The 22,347-nt window shown below is 36.0% G+C and overlaps 1 protein-coding gene across 17 annotated transcripts in view; it reads left to right on the forward strand.

Annotated features, from left to right (window-relative positions):
• The window catches only part of LOC105340586 (protein cordon-bleu), a 50,519-nt gene that overhangs the window by 12,548 nt on the left and 15,624 nt on the right, over positions 1-22,347 (forward strand). For 9 of the 17 annotated variants that reach the window (XM_034449030.2, XM_034449026.2, XM_034449023.2 and 6 more), the window contains 3 exons: positions 12,535-12,756; positions 14,491-14,731; positions 22,084-22,309. In XM_034449030.2, coding sequence (XP_034304921.2) covers positions 12,535-12,756; positions 14,491-14,731; positions 22,084-22,309 — 689 coding nt within the window. Of the gene's footprint in view, positions 1-3,333; positions 3,716-7,274; positions 7,490-8,461; positions 8,500-9,080; positions 9,134-10,069; positions 10,711-12,534; positions 12,757-14,193; positions 14,442-14,490; positions 14,732-17,621; positions 17,739-19,446; positions 19,971-22,083; positions 22,310-22,347 lie in introns of those variants that run through there. The other 8 variants (XM_034449036.2, XM_034449032.2, XM_034449031.2 and 5 more) reach the window with 8 other exon arrangements.

Genomic DNA, 22,347 nt, shown 5'->3' on the forward strand with positions numbered 1-22,347 from the left:
GGATCCAGGGTGGGTGCAGTCCCCAGGTTCCAAGGCCATGCACTGATGGTGCGGATGTGACCTATTGGTTTGGGTGTCACTGTGTATTCCCTTTTAAATTTATGTCATTTAATCATATTAACAAGATTGTGGACTATGGGACATTGTGATTGAGGTGTTTTTCTTCTGCATGGGTGGATCCAGTCCCTAGGTACCCAGGTTCCAAGGCCACTGATGGTGCACTGTGACCTCGTTGTTTGGTTGTCACTGTGTATTCCCTCTCTGTGGAAGGTCAACCAAGTTTCGGTAGATCTGTGGTCAGTATTTACCCTCCAATGGGTTTTTACTTACCTGTACATCTACATTTGATAAGCTTGTTTACCCATTAGTCCCCCCTGTGTGTAGTGATGAGATTACGATGTTTACCCCTCACTACGACGGCAGCAAATTCTTGGGTCTCCCAGGGACTGCGACCCTCAGCCTCTCTATGAAGTCTCCGCTTTATATAAACCTCCCAACCTCCATGACCAGGAAAACACTTAGTCAGTCCCAAATGTAATATTCTGTCTTATTCTGTATTCTCTAAATATGACTGGTGAATATTATAATTAAGTAACAGGTCCCAAAACATTAACCTTATTAATAAATGTAACACAGTGAACTAACCCATAATTCCTTGAAATACTGATTTATTAATTTATTGGCAATTGACCCACTAATTTTCAATGAAGTATATACTAGTAAATTAAAACTTTCTGATACTAATTAAGTAAGCAACAGTACTTTTGGTTTTATACAGACCAAGGAGCCGACCTTATTACAGTAAGTTTTGTGGCTCCGGTGACCAGAGAACCTTGTAACAGTTAGCAGCTTCATGACCACAGTTTTACTCATTTAGTTGTGGTTAATTAAAATTTACATGTATTAAGAAAGAAAAATAGAATATTAGGTGTGATACTTAAATTTAGAATCTTGCTTGCATGTTAAATTCAAATGAAATTATGAATGGAAACCCGGGAAATTAGCAAATACGTAAGTTTTCTGTATTCATCACGTGCTCTGAATGACTTTCTCATTTAGATAAGATGTCCTTTTACAGTATCACAGGGGTGTGATATATTGGTATTTGCAACTTGTTACATTTGTGAAATGTTTTGGTTTATAAAGATATATGGCACCGGAGATCCTCTGGCTAAGGTTACAAATAGATGCACCTGTGTAACACAATGACAGCTATTGGTCTCTTTCATCATCATTTACCTGGTTGTTATCCACAGGCGGGCAAATATCACTTTGATTATTCAGCATGAAGCTTCAAACTGAATTACATACTTTATTTTGAAAGTGCTTTCAGTTGATGTTAACAAGCTTCTGGAATAGGTAGAAGAGAGAGAGAGAGAGAGAGAGAGAGAGAGAGAGAGAGAGAGAGAGAGAGAGAGAGAGAGAGAGAGAGAGAATTATTAATATATTCATGAGCGTTTTATTTCTTCCACCTGTTGTGGACTCCTGAGCTACAGCTGTAACATCAACCTGTTAGTTTATTGGCCGGAAAATCAATATTTTGATGCGGTAGTGATTGAAGCAGAGTTTGACAGATAAACATGTCTGTGTAACTGACCATGCTTATGATAAACAGGAGTCTCTCTATACAGAGGCTGGCCGTCACTGATGTAGTAACTCTACTAGCTGTCTCATAGCTTTGTCAGTACTTTGATTTTAACACCCCCTCCAATACACACACACAACTTAATCTTATGAGGCATAAAATGTACATATTTTGTAGTGATATGTTGTGAAATTGCCTTTAATTCTTCAAAATATAAATCAGTTTTTTAGAAATACATGATAAGAGGTTCAAAATCTTACATATATCAATACATGTATATCCTGTCTTAATGCACATCAAAAAATAATGATAATGATAAACAATTCTAAGCTGCATGGTTATAAGATTGACAGACCATTCCTGGACCGAGGAGCCCTGAGGTCATAGGTCATCAGCACCCAACCCCCCTCCCTTACCCATGAATTCAGTAAGGCTAAAATGACAGCTGGCTATTATAGTCCATACAGTGGAACAAATACAGGGGCCCAGGCATTATATGTAGAGATACCAGAACTTTGTTGACCTAAATGATTACTTTAAATGGACCAAGTGAAGGGTGACAAAATGACCACATAGATGTGATACCCACCCAGTGGCACAATGTACTACCCTACAGCCCTGCTGACAGAAACTGGGTCAAGAGGTCACTGAGCGGCCCTTATTATAGAATTGCCACAGTCTTACCTCATTCTATGTTTTGTTACAGTATATAAGATGGGTCATTTTCAGTTGACCAAGTCTGCTATTAAGTTTGACTACTACCTGTAATTATTCGGTAAGGGGTGGGGACACAGGGTCAGGCTGTGGGGTCCTTGTAATGTTTGCATATAAAACATGTCACCCTTATATTCTGAATTATCTAATAACGTAGCTCAGGGTGCTTCAATAGTCAAACTGATAGAGTGACAGTTGGATTTGACTTTCTTTGCTGCATATATACAACCGGTTCATCTATATACAACCGGTTCATCTACCGGTAATTGATTTTTTTTTATCAGCAAACTGGACAGCCCTATATCACACACAACAATTTGTATTTTGTCACTTCAAACTATTATTTCCTTTCTTTCTCCCCTGCAAACCATTAATTATGTATTACATAATAAAACTGTGAAATTTGTAGAGATCATTAAATGCTTTTTACAGATACTGATAGAGCTTATAACTCTTTATTAAGTTATTATTGAACCTTTAGTGTAAGTAAAGAGAAAAAAGAAAAAGACCGCGTAGGAAATAAAAAATGATTGTCCTTGAACAAGCGATTCCGACAATATAATAATAAGAATCGGTCAATATCAATATTTATCATCTAATCGGGGAAGTTATTACTTGAGTATTTATATAAAACTCTCACAGGAGTAAAACCCAATCATTTAGTCAACAGGTTTTCTTCCTCGGCTTATTCCGTCTGAGGGTTCCTTCAAACAGAGCTTTTGTGTATTGTACACAGCAGATAATACAACATAAACATTTCAATACATTACAGGCCCCGGCGAGATTCCCCGATGATGAATGAGCCGAGCTTTTTTCTGTGTATTTGTTACGTTTGTGTATATGATTTGGAGGTGTGGCTTTTTTTGTTGACACCTGGAAAAACGAGTTTCCTTGTTTGCGTTTGATACCTGGCGTTTGATTCCTAAGACCCCTCATCTCTTGTGTTGAACCGCTGGGCCGTGTCAGTTTGGGTTTAACTTCACACTTCATAGACCGAAGAATTTCTCCAGTTAATGGCTTTTTCTATCCTTTTTTCTGATTCAGAGTTTCTAGATACATTGAATTTCTAGGACCTGAGAGATACAGTGATAAAGTTATCCATTTTATAACTCTGTGATCCTGGTCTGTTTAAATGTTTTTCTATTTCGGATTTGGATTTAAACGAAAGCTAAATCTGGGAATACTTTTATTGGAAAAATAAGTGGGTGGTGTATTGAGTTTCTGGAACTGTACATAAGCTGTTCTGGACTTTATGACAGACGGAGAAATGTTTGCGTTTACCTGACTTATAAGTGCGTGCTCTATAAATTAAGGGGCACAAATACAAATGTCATTGGGAAAATATTGACTCAAGTGACGATTAAATCTGTGGAGCTTGAATTTGAATTCTGTTCTCATTAAGGTGACTTAAATTTGGTAAGTTTTTATAAGATTTAGAAGAAAATTTATTACTAGGGTCTTTTATTAATAAAAAATACTTTTAAACATTTGTATTACAGCATTACGACATTTTCATTACTTAAATTCAAGAGCAATGGTTTAAGTACAAAATGAGTAATTTTTTGCACTTTAAATGATTTATCACAGTTGTAAAATTATTTTTTCAGCTGACATATTTCCGCTATGGATATTTCTTATTGACCTATTGCAGTTGTAATTGACGTATATTCCTGTTCATTTTAAACCCGATCATTTTATATAATAATTTTGAAGCTGTTAAGTTTGGTTTGTTTTGGTTGTGATCCTAGGAAGGGGAGGTCAACATTGTTCTGTGTGTCATGAATAGTTGTGGCTTTTACAGCATGCGCCTGTCTTTGTAATGACTTTAATTTAAAAGAAATATTTTGTTGTTGGCTGTAAATGCCTTTAAAAAGCATTATGCACCCTTTTTGGCATCGTAGTTGAGTAATAAATCATTATTACAGCATCTTTATGGTCAAGTGTCGACATCAATTTTCTCATCTTTTTTTGTAACTGAGTTTTAAAAGAATTCTATTCCAAAATCTTTGTTTAGAATGTATATCTTTTTGGTGTGTCAAGTAAGGCTGTAGATGACACAAACTATAAGGTTGACAAATGGCTGTTATTTAAGTAGACATAAGTTATAAAAAATGATTTAACTGAGATTAAAGATAAGAACCTCTATGTTTTGGGAGAGGTTGAGTTGGATTGAAAGTTCAGTCAACATGATAAGGTGATAGCTCACTGAGGTTGAATTTTTAAATTATTATAAGTAGATGAGTAAACATTTCATGAAATCATGCTTTGAATATGAGGATCATAAGTTGTGCGCATCATGCAGGTCTTTGATTTAATCAAAGATTATTTATCATTGAATAAAAACCGCGATTGCAGGTTAAGTCAGCGAGCTTTCAAATTTTTGAAATTTGCTGGAACTGTATGTTCAAAGCAGTGACTGTCTGTGTCTGAATTGCTGTGATAATTGTATGGAATCTGTTAGTGCTGGTGGCTGGGTGTGACCAGTGAGGCGGACATGGTGGCTGGGTGTGACCAGTGAGGCGGACACCCAGGTCTCCAGTTACAGCAAACTCCCAACATTTCACTCCTCACTGCTAACATCGTGTCTCAGGCGTAAAATGTGCTCATTTTTCCAAATAAGTTGAGTCTCCATACAGAAAATTGAAAATCATCTGTTGAAAGATTTTTTAGAACTTCCCTGGAAATTGCAGTCAAGATTACCGGGTACTGAGTACCGTGATTGGTCCTAAATAAAACATCACATTTTCATGTTAATCTCTTATTCTTAAAATTCAGTATCCTAAATTCAGTGAAATGATCAGAATTTAATGTTCAAATTCAAAATAAGATATGAAATTCTAAGAAAGACTTCCATTAAAGAAAGAAGAGATTATTTGCATGGCTCAGAATCCACACGAAATGTCCAATCAATGAGTTGAAGAATCTCGTTCATCACCATATAAGGTATTTATGGAGGACACAGACTGAGGGAGAAATGGGTAAACCCAGTGATTGATGACACCCAGTAAATCTGATCGGACTTGGCGTTTTTATGGACGTCTCTATTTTTGTTGCGGACATGCAGATTATACATGTATTTTATAACTGTATATAAAGGCTCACATGGACAAACAGTTGTCAATCATGGTCGACATGTTTTTTGATGTGTTTGATTGACAAACTGCTGTTCTCTGAGAGGTGCACACATTGTTACAGTCAGCACTGTCAGTACAATAGAAAAAAAGGTCACCAGTAGTAGAAAGTTATATGATGGTAAAAGTTTGTTGAATTTTTCCAAAATGGTTTTAATAAATTAGATATGATGTTATTTGGATGTGAACTGATTGACAGCATTTTCCAGTCGATGGATTTGTCGCAGATTACCAAATCTTCACAGTCTAGAGCCTCAAACTTTAATGAATCACTGTTGACATTTTTAAGTAACTTACTATTTATAAACTTTATTACATGCTATAAAGAACTGAGAATTTTCCAAGTTGTTGGATTGATTGAATGTTAGTGATTCCACGCCCATCTATATATTAGTGTATCTGCACGCAGTACTTTATGATTATCATGCCAGACTATTTAATCTGTCCATTTACATGTTGATAAGAATTCAGCTACCGGTGCATTTTACCTGTGCATTATAATGTATTTCCACTCGGCCATGCTAGACAACTCAATTCCACAGAGCTTGCACAAATAACTAAGAAAAATAGTGGTGATTTTACATTAAAAACATCATGACTTTGATTAAAGTTTATGGAACTTTAAAAGGAAAACATGGTAATTGTGTCTCCTTAAACTGCCAGGTCTGAATTCATCTTGCTGTAAGATAGATCTTTCATTTGCATTAAAAACTGCTTCAGTTGGGAGCTTTGATCCATGATATATACTGTGTGTTTAAAGTGTCAGAATAGACCATCGCATATTAATATGTTCTTTTATGCTTGTGTTTCAAAGAAACTGTATTTTGTTGGTTTCGGTTGTTACATGTAGTTTAAGATGAGACTTGTTAAACCATATGTAATTTTATTAAAACATTTAATTAGAATGTTTACTTATATACTGATAACATAAGTTCAACAATATAGAGGGACTGCAGCAACATAGTCCACAAGCTATGTTTTCTGGAAATAACGTATGACTATTACATGTTACAATTCAGCTACAATTGATTGACATTGTATGGCAAACATGTAGGAATCTGAAGTGTTTACTTGGTGATAGATAAAAGTTAAAGCATTAGATATCAGTGGTAATTATAGATTACACGCTGATAAACAGTGCACTCAAATGACCTGTGCAAACCTATACATTATAATCAAGCAGCACACATATTTATGCTGATACAGTACCCAAGAGTTGTTTTCTTGCAATATATGAGTCACAATGCACGGGTGCAGACAATCTTTTTTTTTAAATTTTAGTTCAATGAATTTAAAAACCAGGTTGGTAGGAAAAACCTTGTGTTGTTGCAATAAATAATCAGAAATTCCTTGAAGATGACAGTTTGTACACACCTACGTAATATATCCACACTTTGATTGCTTCAATAACTCCCAATACCTTGATCTCCCCCTCTCAGTGAAAACGACATAATGTCACTACAATTTTTATGCCTTTATATGGTTCATTATTTGAAAAGGTGTCTTGTAATGAGGAATTTTAAATTTTTGGAGCTTGTTATGTAATTTGAGTTAATCGGACGGTGACCTTGGCACTTGACTTCTTAGAATCAACACAGATTATCTAAATGAACTCATCATCGGCCAATCAGCTAGGGGAGTGACTTTTAAATGACCTTTTTTGATTATAGAACCTATGACATAACTTTAATGGAGTCTTTGACTCTATCTCTTTGGTGGACCATGAATTACCCAGTTCTATTTATATTCTACAACAATGTATGAGACATCAAGCCATTTTTGGCCTACTGTGGGACGATTCATTGAAAGATTTGACTCCTGATTGGCAGATTTAAATTTTTGCTTCCTGATCATTCCAGTCTTTTAGAGATCAACATCCAGATTGACTAAAGGTTGATCAATTTTAACCACAGTGGGATCGTGTGATACGTATATTAATATCAAGGTTCCCTATGAAATAGAGAAATACCATATTAACAGAGGATAGTAGATAAACACTAGTGGTTTATTGATCAGGATTTCAATAGTCTCCGGGATTGATGAGGACTCATTACAATTGGTAAAGTAATCAGATCATTCAAAATAGAGATAGATGTAACAATTAGTACTGAATGATATTTTCTCTTGAGTTCAAATTATAAATTCGGAGGATGTTTCTGTTGTAAGGGCATGCATACCTTATACAGAACTTAATATTAATAAAAATCTGAGTTCTTGATCTCCTTATTATACAATTAATTTTACTCTTTTATTGAGGCCACTGTTTTATTTATGTTGATTAGAAAAAAAGAATTTAATACCATTTGTCTATTGACAAAGCTAAGACAATTAATGATGATCCAATCATTAGAAGTAATATCCCAAAGGCAAAATATTAATATTACTGTTTCTATTTTATGTACCCTTCTCTGACTAAGCTATAAATTAGTCATTTGTATCGTTTATTTTCATTGGAATAAATAGTTCCAGTCTATCTGTTTTGCATACTCAATGAGATGACATATATAGGGTAGAAAAAAACTCAGATTCTTTGCATTCTTTTTATTCAATTTACCTCCACTTGGTAACAGTTTATCATTTGAGTTATCTCCCTTTCCTTATAAACAACACCGCCCCTCTAGGCCTGGATTAATTAGTCACACTACAGACTTTTATTATGGCAGACAACTCAGTGTCATAGTACACTCAAGGTGTGAAGTCTTCTTTGCACGCACTTGTCCTAATTATCATGATAATGCCTCCTAATTATCTGTATAGACTGATCACCAGGGGGCATAATCCAGGAAATTAAAACATGTCAATTCATTGCTCAACAATTGGTGTTCATGAGTGCATTGTGAATTACTTCACTAATCCAAGCTGTGGTTCTGAGAAAAAGGGCCACCTTTTAACCGTGTAACATAACATGTAGATGTTTGCTGGATTTTATTACATGTTTTTAGGAACATTCTGTTTTGTGATATTTTAAGAGTTTGGAGGATTTGTTTTCAGGAATTTTGATTTCTAAATTCAATAATTTTCACTGTTCTGTGATTTTTTGAAGAAGATGAAGACTATTCCTGCTCTGTTGTAAGTGAAATGGTATTATTGGTCATTTTATTTTCGAGTTCATTGATCTAAATGATTTAAATGAATGTTAGGTTATTATAATCCTAATTAAAGCTTGAGAGAGAGAGAGAGAGAAAGAGAGAGAGAGAATTCATGAATCTTTCTATGACACCTCAGTACATGCATGAATAGTTGTAATGATGTAAGTAAGGTACTTACAAGCATGTTAAACATGCTATTACCTGATTTTACACTATACCGTTTCACCTTAAGACTTCCTCACTTCCTCATTCATTGTTCTTGGGTGTGTACACATTGCTGCATGAGATAATGTACACAATCCAGTGTTTGAACAAGATATGTATACATAAGAGTTTGAACATCAATAATGAGTATATATACATAAGAGTGCTTTAAGAGATATGATGCAGAGCTGTATAATTTACCTGTAACTTGACCTGAGTAAAATACATTGGACAGTCCCAGGGTTGTCTCGAGGGGCCGATACTCGTACGGTATCGATGTCGTATGATATTGATACCTGTAGATAGTATCTGTAATTATGATGTAGCTGGTGTAGCTATGGGGGACTATGTATGATGTAGCTATGGGCCAGTATGGGGGACTGTGCTTGTTGCTTTAGGAGAACACTGAAGTAAGGATCAGTCTAAATTTATGGTTTTTGAATAATATTTTGGTATTTATGTTATTTCTGCATAATCTGATACTGTTAGATTGTATAATAGATCATCTAATCTGTACTAAGTCATCAGAATAAGTTTCCTTAACTGTTTTTTTGTCATTGCCCAGGCATAGAGAATAAAAAAAAGGTTGCATTGTGATTGATCCAATTTATTGGTTACATTGTATTGTTTATGTAATCTGTTAGATATTCTAATTTCAACTGTCTAAAGATCTAGAAACTTAAGGTTTGTTAAAATTGAACATTGATATTCCATAACGTTAAGCTACTGAATTATACAAAGATATTGGTCGTGCAGGGTAAAGAGTCCTACTTCCTAATTAAGACTTAATTGTTTCGTTGGACAGACGAGAAACGGAGGGATTAGGGAAGAATTTGGCCGTTGACATCATTGAGTTGTGTCGGTTGTAGATGACACAGGGAGACAGATAACGCTGAAGTAGCCGGGCGGGGCAGTCAGAGCTATAACGGTCCCATACTTAGTCAGCACTACATAAAACGTTTCGATGACCCCAGTTGATAATGGATTCGATAGGGAGATAGGAATCTTAATGTTGGTTAAAGCCTCCAGGGGGATGTTAACTTTTGAAGGACTAAAGCCATGACTGGGAAATCATAGCTGACCTGTCCAGTACAATTTCAATTTAATTGAAAAACTAATCCTGGGTATATCCACCCCAGTGGAACCCTCTCACCTTTATGGTCCTAATACATATGTATGTATGTAGTGACTACAGATACGCTCAATGAGAGGGGCAAAAACTGAAATGATATTGAGCTGAATGAAGAAAAGAATCATTGAAACCATTTTTTGGTTTCCTCGAAATAAAGGTGTGGGACGTCATTGTGTGTTTGAAGATCTCGGGGGAGATTGAGGCGGTGTGGTGACAAAAGCCTCCGCAGATAACGCAGACCTCTTGTTGTCTGTAGATCTTTCTTGCAACCCAACAACTCGGGAGCTTTTTAAATGTGGACACAATAGATTATGCTGGTGCTTAAATAATAACACAGCGGATTGACATGTCTGCATAATAACCTTGTTTATTTCTGCACAGTTTTAGACGAGAGTGGGACCTGTGCTGTTTCTCTATAGAACCTGCTCGTCCATGCTGCCTTTGTATCGGGTACATGTATTTGCATAAAATAGGGCAGTGTTATTATAGGCCGTTTGTTTTCTTTCTTTCCGCCCATTGAAAAGTCTTCAACAATGGGAGTATGGAGTACACATTCTAGATTTTAAATCGAATTTCTGGATCATTGCCGTTTAAATATTTTGGAATTTGACGGTGAAAGGAGCTGGGTTGGCCACCAGGCCGAGTGTGGAGGGAGGTAGCCATGAGGATCGTGTGTGTCAAGTCAGATTTGAGTGAAATTTTGTGATTTCCAGGAATTGATTGACATTCTTTAATTTTTCCTTTGTCGAGTGTAAAAGATATTGATTTGTTTCGTTAAGTGTTGCCTTTTGGAGTTTTGTGATCTAGGAATGTTATTCTGTCCATAAAGATCTGATACAGTCAGCGTACAATGAGGTGAAGTCCACATCCAGGCTTTTTATTATTTTCTTGTCTGTTCTGTGAGACAGAAATTGCCACATATAATCAATGATATTGCAAACAAAAGATTTTGTCATCAATGATATTTTCTAGATTTGCAGGTATTTGTTTTAATCTGCTTACAATTATATTTTTCCTACAAGTTGCTAAAATATGATTTCTTTGAGTTTTTTGTTAAAACAAATACCTGGTACACAACTTGCACAATTCTGACATCACAGGTTTAATATCTAATATAGTATATACTTTCATGTATGAAAATAGGTAGAGAGTAGGTTTTTTTGACAATTGATGAACTGAAGGTCAATGGTATTTGTTAACTTAGACCTCATATTAAAATCAAATTTGGTGAACCACTTAAATTGAACCTCCAATTCTTAGTCTAAAATAGAGGCACTATTCATGTGCAGTACTTTTCAAACACAGACTTAAATGTAGAAAATCTATTGAATCATTACTAAGTGATATAACATTGTATCGAATCAGTTGTGTGTTGGGTGCAGTCTTAATTCTTAAAGATTATATCTGGCCCAGATAATAGAAAATCACTAATAAAAGTAAATTAGGGATTTAAAAAAGATAGCCTTACATCAAATGCCTCTTGCATATAATTTCCCTGATAATGAGTCATTGACCGCTAATTAATAATTAATGAAGCGCAACATTACTCTGTCAGATCGGTGGTCGGAGATGACCGGCCCGCTGTCCATGTCTTATAACATGACCGAGTAATTTGTGGTGTAAACATGCACGACTGTTAGAGCTCAGGTAATATATAAACTAAGAGTGGATTTACGGCTTAAACTTAAGGTAAAATTTCTGTGTGGGTTAAACGTAGGTATTTTTTCTGTTGTGGAGGTAATGATTTGGAGACTTTATTTGACAGTTTGTTATCAGTTATCTATTTGACCTAGTTCTTTAACAGGAGTAAAAAAAAAAATGGGACAAACTAATTTAAAGTATTAAAAAAGTTTTGAATAGTGTTGTAAATACATATTGATAACTTACCTAGTTCTTGGACACCTGGAGTAAAAGGAAAAAGAAGAAATGGGTCAAACTAAAGTATTAAAAGTTTTATAGTGTTAGATGATATCTTATGTCAAAATGAATACAAGAATGACTTTGATGATACTGGTGTGGTATTAAAGGTCTTAAAAGTTTGCTTCAAGCTGTTATAGTTGACCTTATATTTCATGCACAATACAATCAGTGATACTGCATTAAGAATTTACGTGCCACTGTGCACTTTGATGAGTTTAATATAATCTTCAAGTATTATTGCTGCATAGATTATATATTAACATCATTTGTTATAATAACAATGTTATTAGTGACATTTCTGCTGTTACATTATGACAACTGCTACTCAGGGTATTAGATAGGTAGCATTCAAAGTATACTAAACATTGATAACAATTGTTACAGTATTACATTTCATTTTAACAGTATTGCAGCATTTCATTTTAACACTATTACATTTCATTTTAACTGTATTACATTTTAAATACAATTATTTGTGATAACAATAGGGGTTGTTTTGTTATTACAGGGTTGTCTCTAAAAATTGAAGGAGAAGGAAGAAACAAAAAAGTAGAAGGGGGGTCTGGGGGTCTTACTTATAGCTACATTGTGTTGAAATGCAATAATAGCCGGGAAATTAAGGCATTATAGGCGGGGAAATTCCCCGACTCCCGGGTCTTAGAGACAACCCTGTATTACATTTCTTCTATTTATCATTACAGTACATGTATAATATTTGTTACCTTATTTTGATTACAAAATAACAATTTGTTATTACAGTAGGGCCATGAGCCTGACCAAGCCGGGGCCTGACTCGGGGGGACCCCTGACTAAGAAGACCCCCCTGGACGACTTCCGTGGTAATGGTCGGGGCCCCCACCCCCTGTCCTACCCCTCAGAGCCGCCCGATGACGAGAACATGAATGAAATCACGGGGGAGAGTGTGGGAGTAGTGGTGTACCTCCCCAACGGCAAAACCGAACAGATGTCCGTCGACTCAAAGTAAGTATCCCATTGTAGTTATAATTTGTGTCATTGAACTTAAAAGTTAGTTATCAGTGAGCTCAAAATTTATTTAAAGTATTACCATGGCACATTGATCCGTCAGTTGAAAGTTGAAATCGGACAAGGACTCAAAATTGAACAGCTGACAATTTAAAGTAAACCTAAGATTTTGTCATCCACATGTTAGCAATAATGTCAATCATTTAGTGAACTGCACATTTATCAAGCTGATGCTCTGTTAGAAACATGACTGGATCAGGGATTAACTATTTTGGATTCAGTTTAAGAGCTAATTATATGTTTATCTGATTTTTTTTTCTTTTCCATTGGTTTTTGTTTCATATTACCAACTTACCAAGTATGATTTATTTTTATTTATTTATTTTTTAAATACATATGTATAGCTTGACTTCAGGAAATAGTTTACAGATCTAGTGACTCTTGTCCTCCAGACGCTAGAAAGCACTGTACTAGCTGTGATAAAAAGGAACTGTTACTCAGGATGTACCTTTCCGCATCATGTACTGGTATATTGGTATATATATTTGGTAATCGTGATTCTTGATCCTACACTGTGAAAGTCTACCAAGTGCAGTAACTCTTTATGGGGAGAGAGAGAGACTCTCAGAGAGAGAGAGATCAGAGAGAGAGAGAGAGAGAAAGAGAGAGAGAGAGAGATCAGAGAGAGAGAGAGACTCTCAGAGAGAGAGAGAGAAAGAGAGAGAGAGAGAAAGAGAGAGAGAGAGAGAGAAAAACCCCAATAATTTTAGGATTTGACAAGTCAGTGTTATAGCTTATTATTTGGGGATTATCGATGGATCAACTACTTGTGTTTGTAAATCGTGTGTAAATTCTGTAATCCCAAATTCCAGTTCCTCTGTAGAATAAATGCCTCAAGTTCACTCAAGCGTGATATGAATTTGGTGGTTGTATGCATAATGATCAACAGCTGTAATTTCATTCAGTTTTTTTTAATCATAACTATCCACTTGTGTAAGCAGTTGAAATCCAAACACTCTAAATTCATGAGATCTTCTGATTGCATAGCTTTGTTGGAGAAAAAAAAAATTGAAACTTTCATTTTTATAAAGTCATTTGACTTTATCATAGAATCATTTATTATGAGATGATTTTTTTCTAATTATTCAACAAAGAGAATTCAAATTATAATCTTAGTTTTTGCTTTTTAATACTTTTCTTCCTTTTGAACAATTCTCCCCAAATCCATTTGTTTTCAATCAGTGTGGCCGAGAGTTACTGCCCTTTGGCTGTGTTTTTGTTAGGAATCAAAGAATCCAGGTAAATTCTTTCAATGAAACAGACTATAATGGGTTTGTTATTCCAGAGCCCTGAGTATGTATTCACAATATATATAGACTGTTCCAATTAACACAGAGTGTGTGTAGCAGTGTTTAAGCCTTCATTAAATACCTGTCATAGCCCAGGTAGCACAGGGGAAAATGTCGGGCACAGCTCTCGGAGCCTGATTTCTGTGAACCGTTTTATTGATAATTTGAGGGAGATATATATGTGAGATTTGTCCCAGTGCTGAGTTTGGAGTCTGGAGCAACAGAGTCACTAGATCATGGAGTGATATTAACACAGATCCAGTCATGTTTTCGCGTAAAAAGAAACAGGTGTCAGAGCCATCGAAGGCAGTGTTAAACGGCCATTCAGATGAGGTAGGAATTTTTGACGCATTTTAATGAGTTGAATGTCTTTGACTTTCAGCATTCCTATGATGGACCTGTTGGTGAACCTCGCGGCGGGGAGTCGACTTAACCCCGCGGGGCACACCTTGCAGGTGCTTAACGAGGAGACGGGCAAACTGAAGGAATACAAGGCCAACCAGACGATTGGCTCCCTGTGTACCCGCGGGGATGACCACAGACTCCTCGGGGCCACCGTACAAATCGTCCCCAAGAAAGACTCCAAAAAATCCACCCACCACAAAAATGCCCAGCCCTTTGAGGTAAGGTGTTTATGTCACCCAGCCCCCCAGCGGCTCAAAATGAGGTCAGCTGTGGTCAGTTACAAGGGATGACAGCTTCAGGGGAGATTCTAACTGCTAGTGTATATAATACATGTATATAACAAACTACCGGTACATTCTTCCACCCAAATTCTCGCTCTGAATCTTCTATTTGTCTTTCATGTATGACTTGGATAGAATAACTTTGTGGTTATAAAATCCAACTTCATTAACTGTGGAAAAATTCTGGAGACTTAATTTCTTTGAGTCCATTTGACATTTAATAAGACATGATTGAGTTTTTATAAGAACTAAGTGGGGAATGACTGGGTGTAAGGAATGTGACGGGAATGTTCGGGGTGGGTACAGGTCACTAACTAACCGAGTTCTGTCACCATCTAACCGAGATCTGAACTTCTGTAAAGATTTCCAGTAAACTCGGAGATTTAATTTGACATGAATAAGTATCATCAGAAAGTCTGGGTAATGTTTGTTGAAAACAAGACATAGAAGAGATGTTGTGATGACACCTTGGTGCTACCTTGCAGTGGACAGGTATTAGAATATTGACCCAGATTTAACCTGCTACCACAGGTGTGGGAGCTCAGGTGAAACAATGACGAAAGACAATCGATTGTTGACTGGGGGAGATTGAATTCCAGCTGGTGTCAAACATTACGAGGGTCACATTTAAATCTACACCAGCCATTGTTGTAAAACAAGGGAAAGTGAAATCAAACAACTTGGTATACACTGAACTTCCCAGCATGAAACATTAGAGCTGTGAGGTATTTGTCAGCAGGGAGGGGGGTCCCTAAACACCGTCAGGTAAATCACCACCGCAGGGGGTCCTAACTCTATACATGTACTAGTATTGCTACTAGCTCCGGTTAGAGTGTGTGCTGATTCACAGAACTTACATGTAATAGCTAGTATACAGTTCTTTGACTAGTGGAATATGAATGATAAATGTTGGATAGGGGGTTGAATCCAGGAGAAAACCTTTTATACACCTCTTGGTTGAGAATGCTGCTAGCTAGTCCTACATTGAAAAGACATATACGCCCCCCCCCCTACCACCAAAAAAGTAAAAAAGAAAAAGAAAAGAAGTCATTAATAAGGAGAGAAGTTTTGGAGTGCAGGTATTCCTTCAGAGGTGGAACAAGTTTATTTTGGGGTTTGTTAATGGATTTCAAAATCGTTTTGGAGTAGCTGAGGTAATTATAGTTTACCGGTTTGTTAGAGAGTTAGTTGGGGATTTTTTTGGGTGTACTGGTTAACATTCTTGGATTGCAGTGTACACAAGCCTGGTGACCGAGGAAGTGATAACTAATCATCTCGACAGTGCCAGGTGAGACTGCAATGAACACATGCACCGACCTGGTTTTGTACATGTACAGGTATTTGTGTAAAAAATATATACTGTGGCAGTAGCCTACATGTGTTATACAGTGGCATTCTTTAGTTATATTGCACCCGTTTATACCCCCACACATACACACTTCACCCAGTGGATAATCTCTCTGATATTTCATTACCTATATTGTATGTATACAGAAAGGACAAGATATTTTACACTGTATAAATTACAGATCCTTGAGACAATGTAATGTCTGAAATAATTGTATCATGTAAAATATGTATGAAAACACTGTACATTTTTATCTTCTTAATTGGCTTATTTAAAATGTATGTAGCGCAAACTTAAAATATTCAACCAAGGTCAGTTTTGAATATGTTTTCTTAATAATAGTTTTTGACTTTTGAATTTTATTCACACAGGTGACTTGAGTGTCTCAAAACTCCCTGTTAATTTGCATTTACATGTACTAGCCATTCTTTGTCAAGCACTCATTCATTACATTAGGACAGGCTGTGTAGCCGCGTGTAGTTGATATGCGTGGACACTCACTGCCTCACTGTATAGAGGACTCTGTAGGACGATCGACTCTATCTTTCATTACCATAAGGTCACCAAAGGTCGCGGCCTCTATTCGATACTGACTCTGAAATAACTGGTGTGTATTAAAATGTATTCAGGTTTCTTTTCGTAAATTCTAATACTTGCATATCATTATTGTGTGGAGTTCACCTGGTTTAAAGGAGAGGAAAAATGAGAGGGGGGAAATGGAATCTTAAAATTCTTTTTGTTTTCAGAACAATGAAATGTGTATAGCGCATTTAACAGAGAAGATGAATTACGTTTGTTCATTTGGCAGAAGTTAATCTAAATAAATACACCATGCAATAATGGGGCATCCATCTAAATAAAATTCTATGGGCTCTAATTGGCTTTTGGTTCAAAACAACATTTAATATCTGTACAAAAATGTAATAAAAATAAAATAAAACCAAAACATTATAGGCCACCAAAGTCATCAAGAAATTAGCTTTTATTGTTTTTTGTTTATGGTTTGAACAAAAGTTATACATACTTTGTTGTTGGTTTTTTTTCTACATTAAACTAAATGTTACAAATGCAAGTATTGCAAAACACATTTTATAGATCATTGTAATGCTAGAAGGATAATGTTTTAGCCAGAAAGTCAGTTCCATTTATGGCTCATTTTTATTTGGAATGACATAATTGTACTCTGAAATCAATATATCCATGAAAGTCATTTATATGAAAAAAAAAAAAAAAAAAAAAGCAGCTGTTGATCCAGTTGCCCATGGATAGGAAGTGAATTGAACATAATTTTGGTCTAAAAACATGGAATTACAATATCACCTTACCAAACCGTCAGGTAACATTAAGTCTGAAGTATCATTAGCAAATCACTGGGACAGGATTACCTAACACCCCTCAACCAAATCTGACCAAACTTGACCTAACCGTGTGCATCTACCTGTATATTACCTGTATATTACATGTCTTCTATTGGCTGATGGCCCCGGGGGTCAAATGTTGACCCTGGTCCTAAAGATCCAAAAGTTCAGATGTGAAAGATTTGGTGTCCAAGCCATGACACTGGGGGAGTATTTAGCAGATTTCACACAAAATCAGGTAGCGTTCTAATCCGTGTAATCATTTTGATTGATTGTTAATGAAGTGTATCATTGTGATCTGAGTGTTTCATGTAATTATACAGTAAAACATGGATCTCTAGAAGTTGCTCATAATGGTGCAGTGTGTTATCTGTAGCCATGTCTGGTCCCTGAGCAGTGAGCATGCACTCTCAGTTAACTATGTTGTATTGTAACTTATTGATAGTCCACAAGTTTACAACAGAAGAACGTTGCCAGAATTTTTTTTATTTTTATGCAGTTTTAAAGAGGCAGGTTTTCCAGTCAATTAAGTTCAACTATTTTGGGAGCATTTTCATTTCTTTGAAATCAGTCGAGATTTCCTCGTGGAGCTATGCTAGCTATAATCCTCAGCAAGATTATATTTGCTGGAAATGTTAATTTTACTGAAGAATATTACATATATACATACATTCCTTCAACTTTAAAACAGGTTCTATGTAATACATGTATATATTTTGAGTTTGGATCTGAATTAATCAAGAAATTTGATATTATAAAGAAAATTGATGTATCGAACAGTTCATTGTGTGAATTCAGATTTTCATTGTTTTTGCTGTTGCTTTCCAGACTCTGATGTTGAGATTCAATGGCTGACTGTCACATAAAGCTTATTGTATAAGTGTAAATTTCAGATTGCGAGATTGAATAGAAAGCCGGAATACCTATCTTTGTTGTACACAATGTGTATATAATAGTTAAATGTTTGTAATAAATACCGAGAGATGTGTGCCAAGGTATTTAAAAAAAAAAACGGGGCCGAGTTTCAACGGAGATTAACACATGTATTATATACATAGACACTGTGAAAAATGGAAGGCATTGAATGAATTGACTGTAAAGAGATTGTGTGAAGGATCAGGTTTTTGTGAATGGGTCCTTACAAGAGGCCGGGAATTTAAACAGGGACTCAGGCTGAAGTGGAATTATCTCACCACTGTCCATTAGGGTCCTGGGCTGTTACATGTACACAGTGGTAGAGATGTGCCTGCAGGGGGTCAGTGGTCCGAGACTGGTCAATATACACCCTGCATCGGATTAGTACTGATGATCATACTATGATAAAGGGGGAAGGCTCTGTTATAATCTGTTCAATGGCAAAATTTAAGTTAAAAGTAAATTTTAATTCATGACTAAAAATAAGATGACATGGATGATATTAGACCTTCATCTGAATTAGAATCTACTGTACATCTACAAAATCAACGATGATTAATTTTTGTATTCAAATTGATTGAAAAATCCAGTCATTAAACCCATTGACCTGTAATACTAGCTCCCTTGATCAGTCAAATTTCCTACATTATAAGCATTATTGAAATTGACTTAAAAAGTATATTAGTTTCTGAAGTAAATTTTAATAAGGTTGATTTAGGTTGACTCATTCTGATGGCCTACCCTGGATTCTGTACCTCATATATATATGCCCTGTACACAGTGACAATATTAGCTCAGTGAGGTAAATAAAACTTACTGATAGTTTCACACACTACAGGTGGACAATTGGTATAGATTTATGGAGTGAACTTTAACAATATCGATCACACACCATTACAAGTGACCTAGCGCGCCTCTATCAGAAATAATTGACCTTTTGTGTTGACCTTTGCTGTGATTTGTAAACAATAAATGTTCGGACTGTAATCGAATCGTTGATAAAAGTCGGGTAGACTTGAAACGTTGCATGGATCCGAGGGTGGAGCGATATTTATCTGTGACGGCGTTTATTATATTCAGGGCTCTGTTTTGTTAAAATTCTCGGTGTTTGTAGATTCTTTTTACTGAAGTCGGAATCTTAGGAGGCTATTGTAACCCTCCCATTTAAATGTCACTGGAGCCTGTATCTGATGGCAAAGAAAAAAGTCACTTTAATGTGTGGGAACAAAACAAAAACATCTGTTTGTGCTGAGTCTTTAGTTTTTACTTGTGTACGAGTGTGATGTTCACCGGTAGTTGATGAGGCAAGTCAATTCATCATGTCAACGTGAGACGGACTTGTTAGAGATGTGACAATGTCACAATGAGGATGAATGAGAAGAAAACTTGTGGTCTTTCTGTTGTTTTATAGATATATGAATTATGGACTCTGTTTTAAACAATGATTTCAGAATATTAGCGATTGTTTTTTGGATAACAGCAATTGTGAATCAGTATTGAACAGTGGCAAATTTAAACAATGACTGCCAACTCATCAAAGGAGCTCCCTTTTGTGGTAAGACAACAAGATTTTGAAAAAATGTCACTGACTCTAGCTGACGGTGAATTCAGGGATAAAAAAATCTTAATATATTTGTTGTGTTTTAGTACTATAGGTCTATTCATAAATTTTTATTTTGTGTACTATTCTTCGTTGAATTTTAGTATTTATATATATATTTAGATGTAGGAGTTGATAATGCTAGGATTCGTGCTAAATACTGGTAGTATATTATAAAACCTGGAAGTTAAAACAATAAATGATTTGATTGATAGTGATGTCTCATTCATTGACCCAATACTGGGTGTTGTTAAAGCTGCAGTACATGAGTTGTCCTGTACTTGTCGCTGGTACGTGTTATAACAACAGACGACAGATTCTGGTCAGAATGTAGGTGTGCCCCATTATCACACATATAAAATATCTGACATTTTATTGACATGGTTACCCATCAGGTCTCCGGTTTCTTCTTCTGGTGCCAGGCATCTACAGGAGCTTCATTGTTTAAAAACCTTTCTCAATCAGAGCATGAAACCAAGACAGTTTCGTTTCTCCCAGAGCCTCTATTTCTCGGGTACATGAGGGGCCCTGTCTGAATCGTGATGCTCTCTCACCTGTCTGTGTATATAGAGTGGTCGCTGACATTCACATTCCACAGTATAGGTGTACACTGCTACCTATCTACCTGATGTACCCTGTTATCTCTCTCTCTCTCTCATGTTAACTACATTTCTCCATTTTTTAATACATACACCCTAAAGTATATAGCATTACCTGTCTAAATTGAATACCTAATTACTGCCATTAGAAGGTCATCCTGCAATCCAATTAGTTTTAGCAGTGAAATACACAGTCTAATTAAGTGTTACACTACTCCATGCCATAGCTTCTTTATATATACAGCAGATTTATATGATGAGGTAGCACTTCTGATAAAGTTTAGAAACACCGGTATGTAATTTAAGTTAATGAGAATGTAGTTGGTAACACTTCATTCAGGTCGTGGTATAATAGTCTTTTTGATCTGAGTCCCGTCTAAATATGTACCCTTATTTTTTTATCCAATTAAATCTTTTCTAAGACCTTATAATCTCTGGTTTAATTCTTTCTCTCCTATGTTCTAAAATTCTCTCTGTTCTCATAAAGTGCATCTTGAATTCCATGCCTTCAGCAGACTGACAGAATGTCTGCAGATCTCGTAACCCAGGGCTGTAGACTCAAAAATAATGTAAACTGATTGTTCTTTCCTTAATATAACAGATGTTGTGTGACTTCTTGTGAGTTTTTCTATTTTGGATAGAATTTTCATTGCTCTCTCTCTCTCTCTCTCTCTCTCTCTCTCTCTCTCTCTCTCTCTCTCTCTCTCTCTCTCTCTCTCTCCCTCCCTCCCATAGCTTAGTATGATAATTCAGCCTAGAGAATGATAAATGACTTTCACAGTCAAAGTTTAATGCATCCATCCAGGTAAAATAAAGGCTGCCGACACATCTCTGTGACACTTGGTCATCTCTCTGCCTTTGATCACCAAGAGTTAATGAAGTTTTATTCATTTCTCAGATAAATAAATGCTACTCCAAAGTTGATTAATTAAAAAAAGAACAAAAAGCTTCATGCTTATCATATTAACATTATATGAATTTTGGAATTGAAATCATACTGTAAAGTGGAGAGAAGAAATTCATAAATAAAAGAAAAATAATCACTGCAGGATCTTTGTCATATAAATGCAGTGTTTATTTATTTGTCTAGTGTTTGGATGAACTGTTTCTTCAAGGGATTACCTTTATTATCAAACTGCTGAAAAAATGTTCTGTATAGTAATCTCTGTCTCAACACTTGAGACTCAATTCGATCATTGAATCTCATATTTTATGCTGACAGGAAAAGGAAATATTGATATTGGAATGTGTATTCTGTGTCCACTCTGAAGTAATTTCTCCACTGAACTTCATTGCTACATGTAAAATCTTTGAGGAACATCCACTGTTTATTTCTAACATTACCTTAGGGAACTTCCTTTCAGTGATAATTTTTTTTGTAACTTCCTATGGGTTTACTGAGAACTGTTTATATTAAACTTTACATGAGGGAACTCTGTTTCAATTTATAATTTTTTTTATTTATACAGATGACCAAGCGGTTCACGGTCAATCTCCCCGGGGGTCAGAAGAAGGTCCTCAGGATCAGTCCCCAGCTCACGCTCGAGCAAGTCCGAGCTCAGCTCTGTCAGGAGAGGCAACTCGACCCGAGTCGACTGGTGTTCCAGTTACCCACGAGTCCGGGCCAACAGCTGAGTCTTGGGACCACCATCTCAGAGTTACCGGCCAATGAGGTCAATCTTGTTAGTGCTAATGGTGAGTTTATGTAAATTATTTATTCAGCTTATGTTGAC

The sequence above is a fragment of the Magallana gigas genome, chromosome 10 (assembly GCF_963853765.1).
Source record: "Magallana gigas chromosome 10, xbMagGiga1.1, whole genome shotgun sequence".
Classification (NCBI taxonomy): Eukaryota; Metazoa; Mollusca; class Bivalvia; order Ostreida; family Ostreidae; genus Magallana; species Magallana gigas.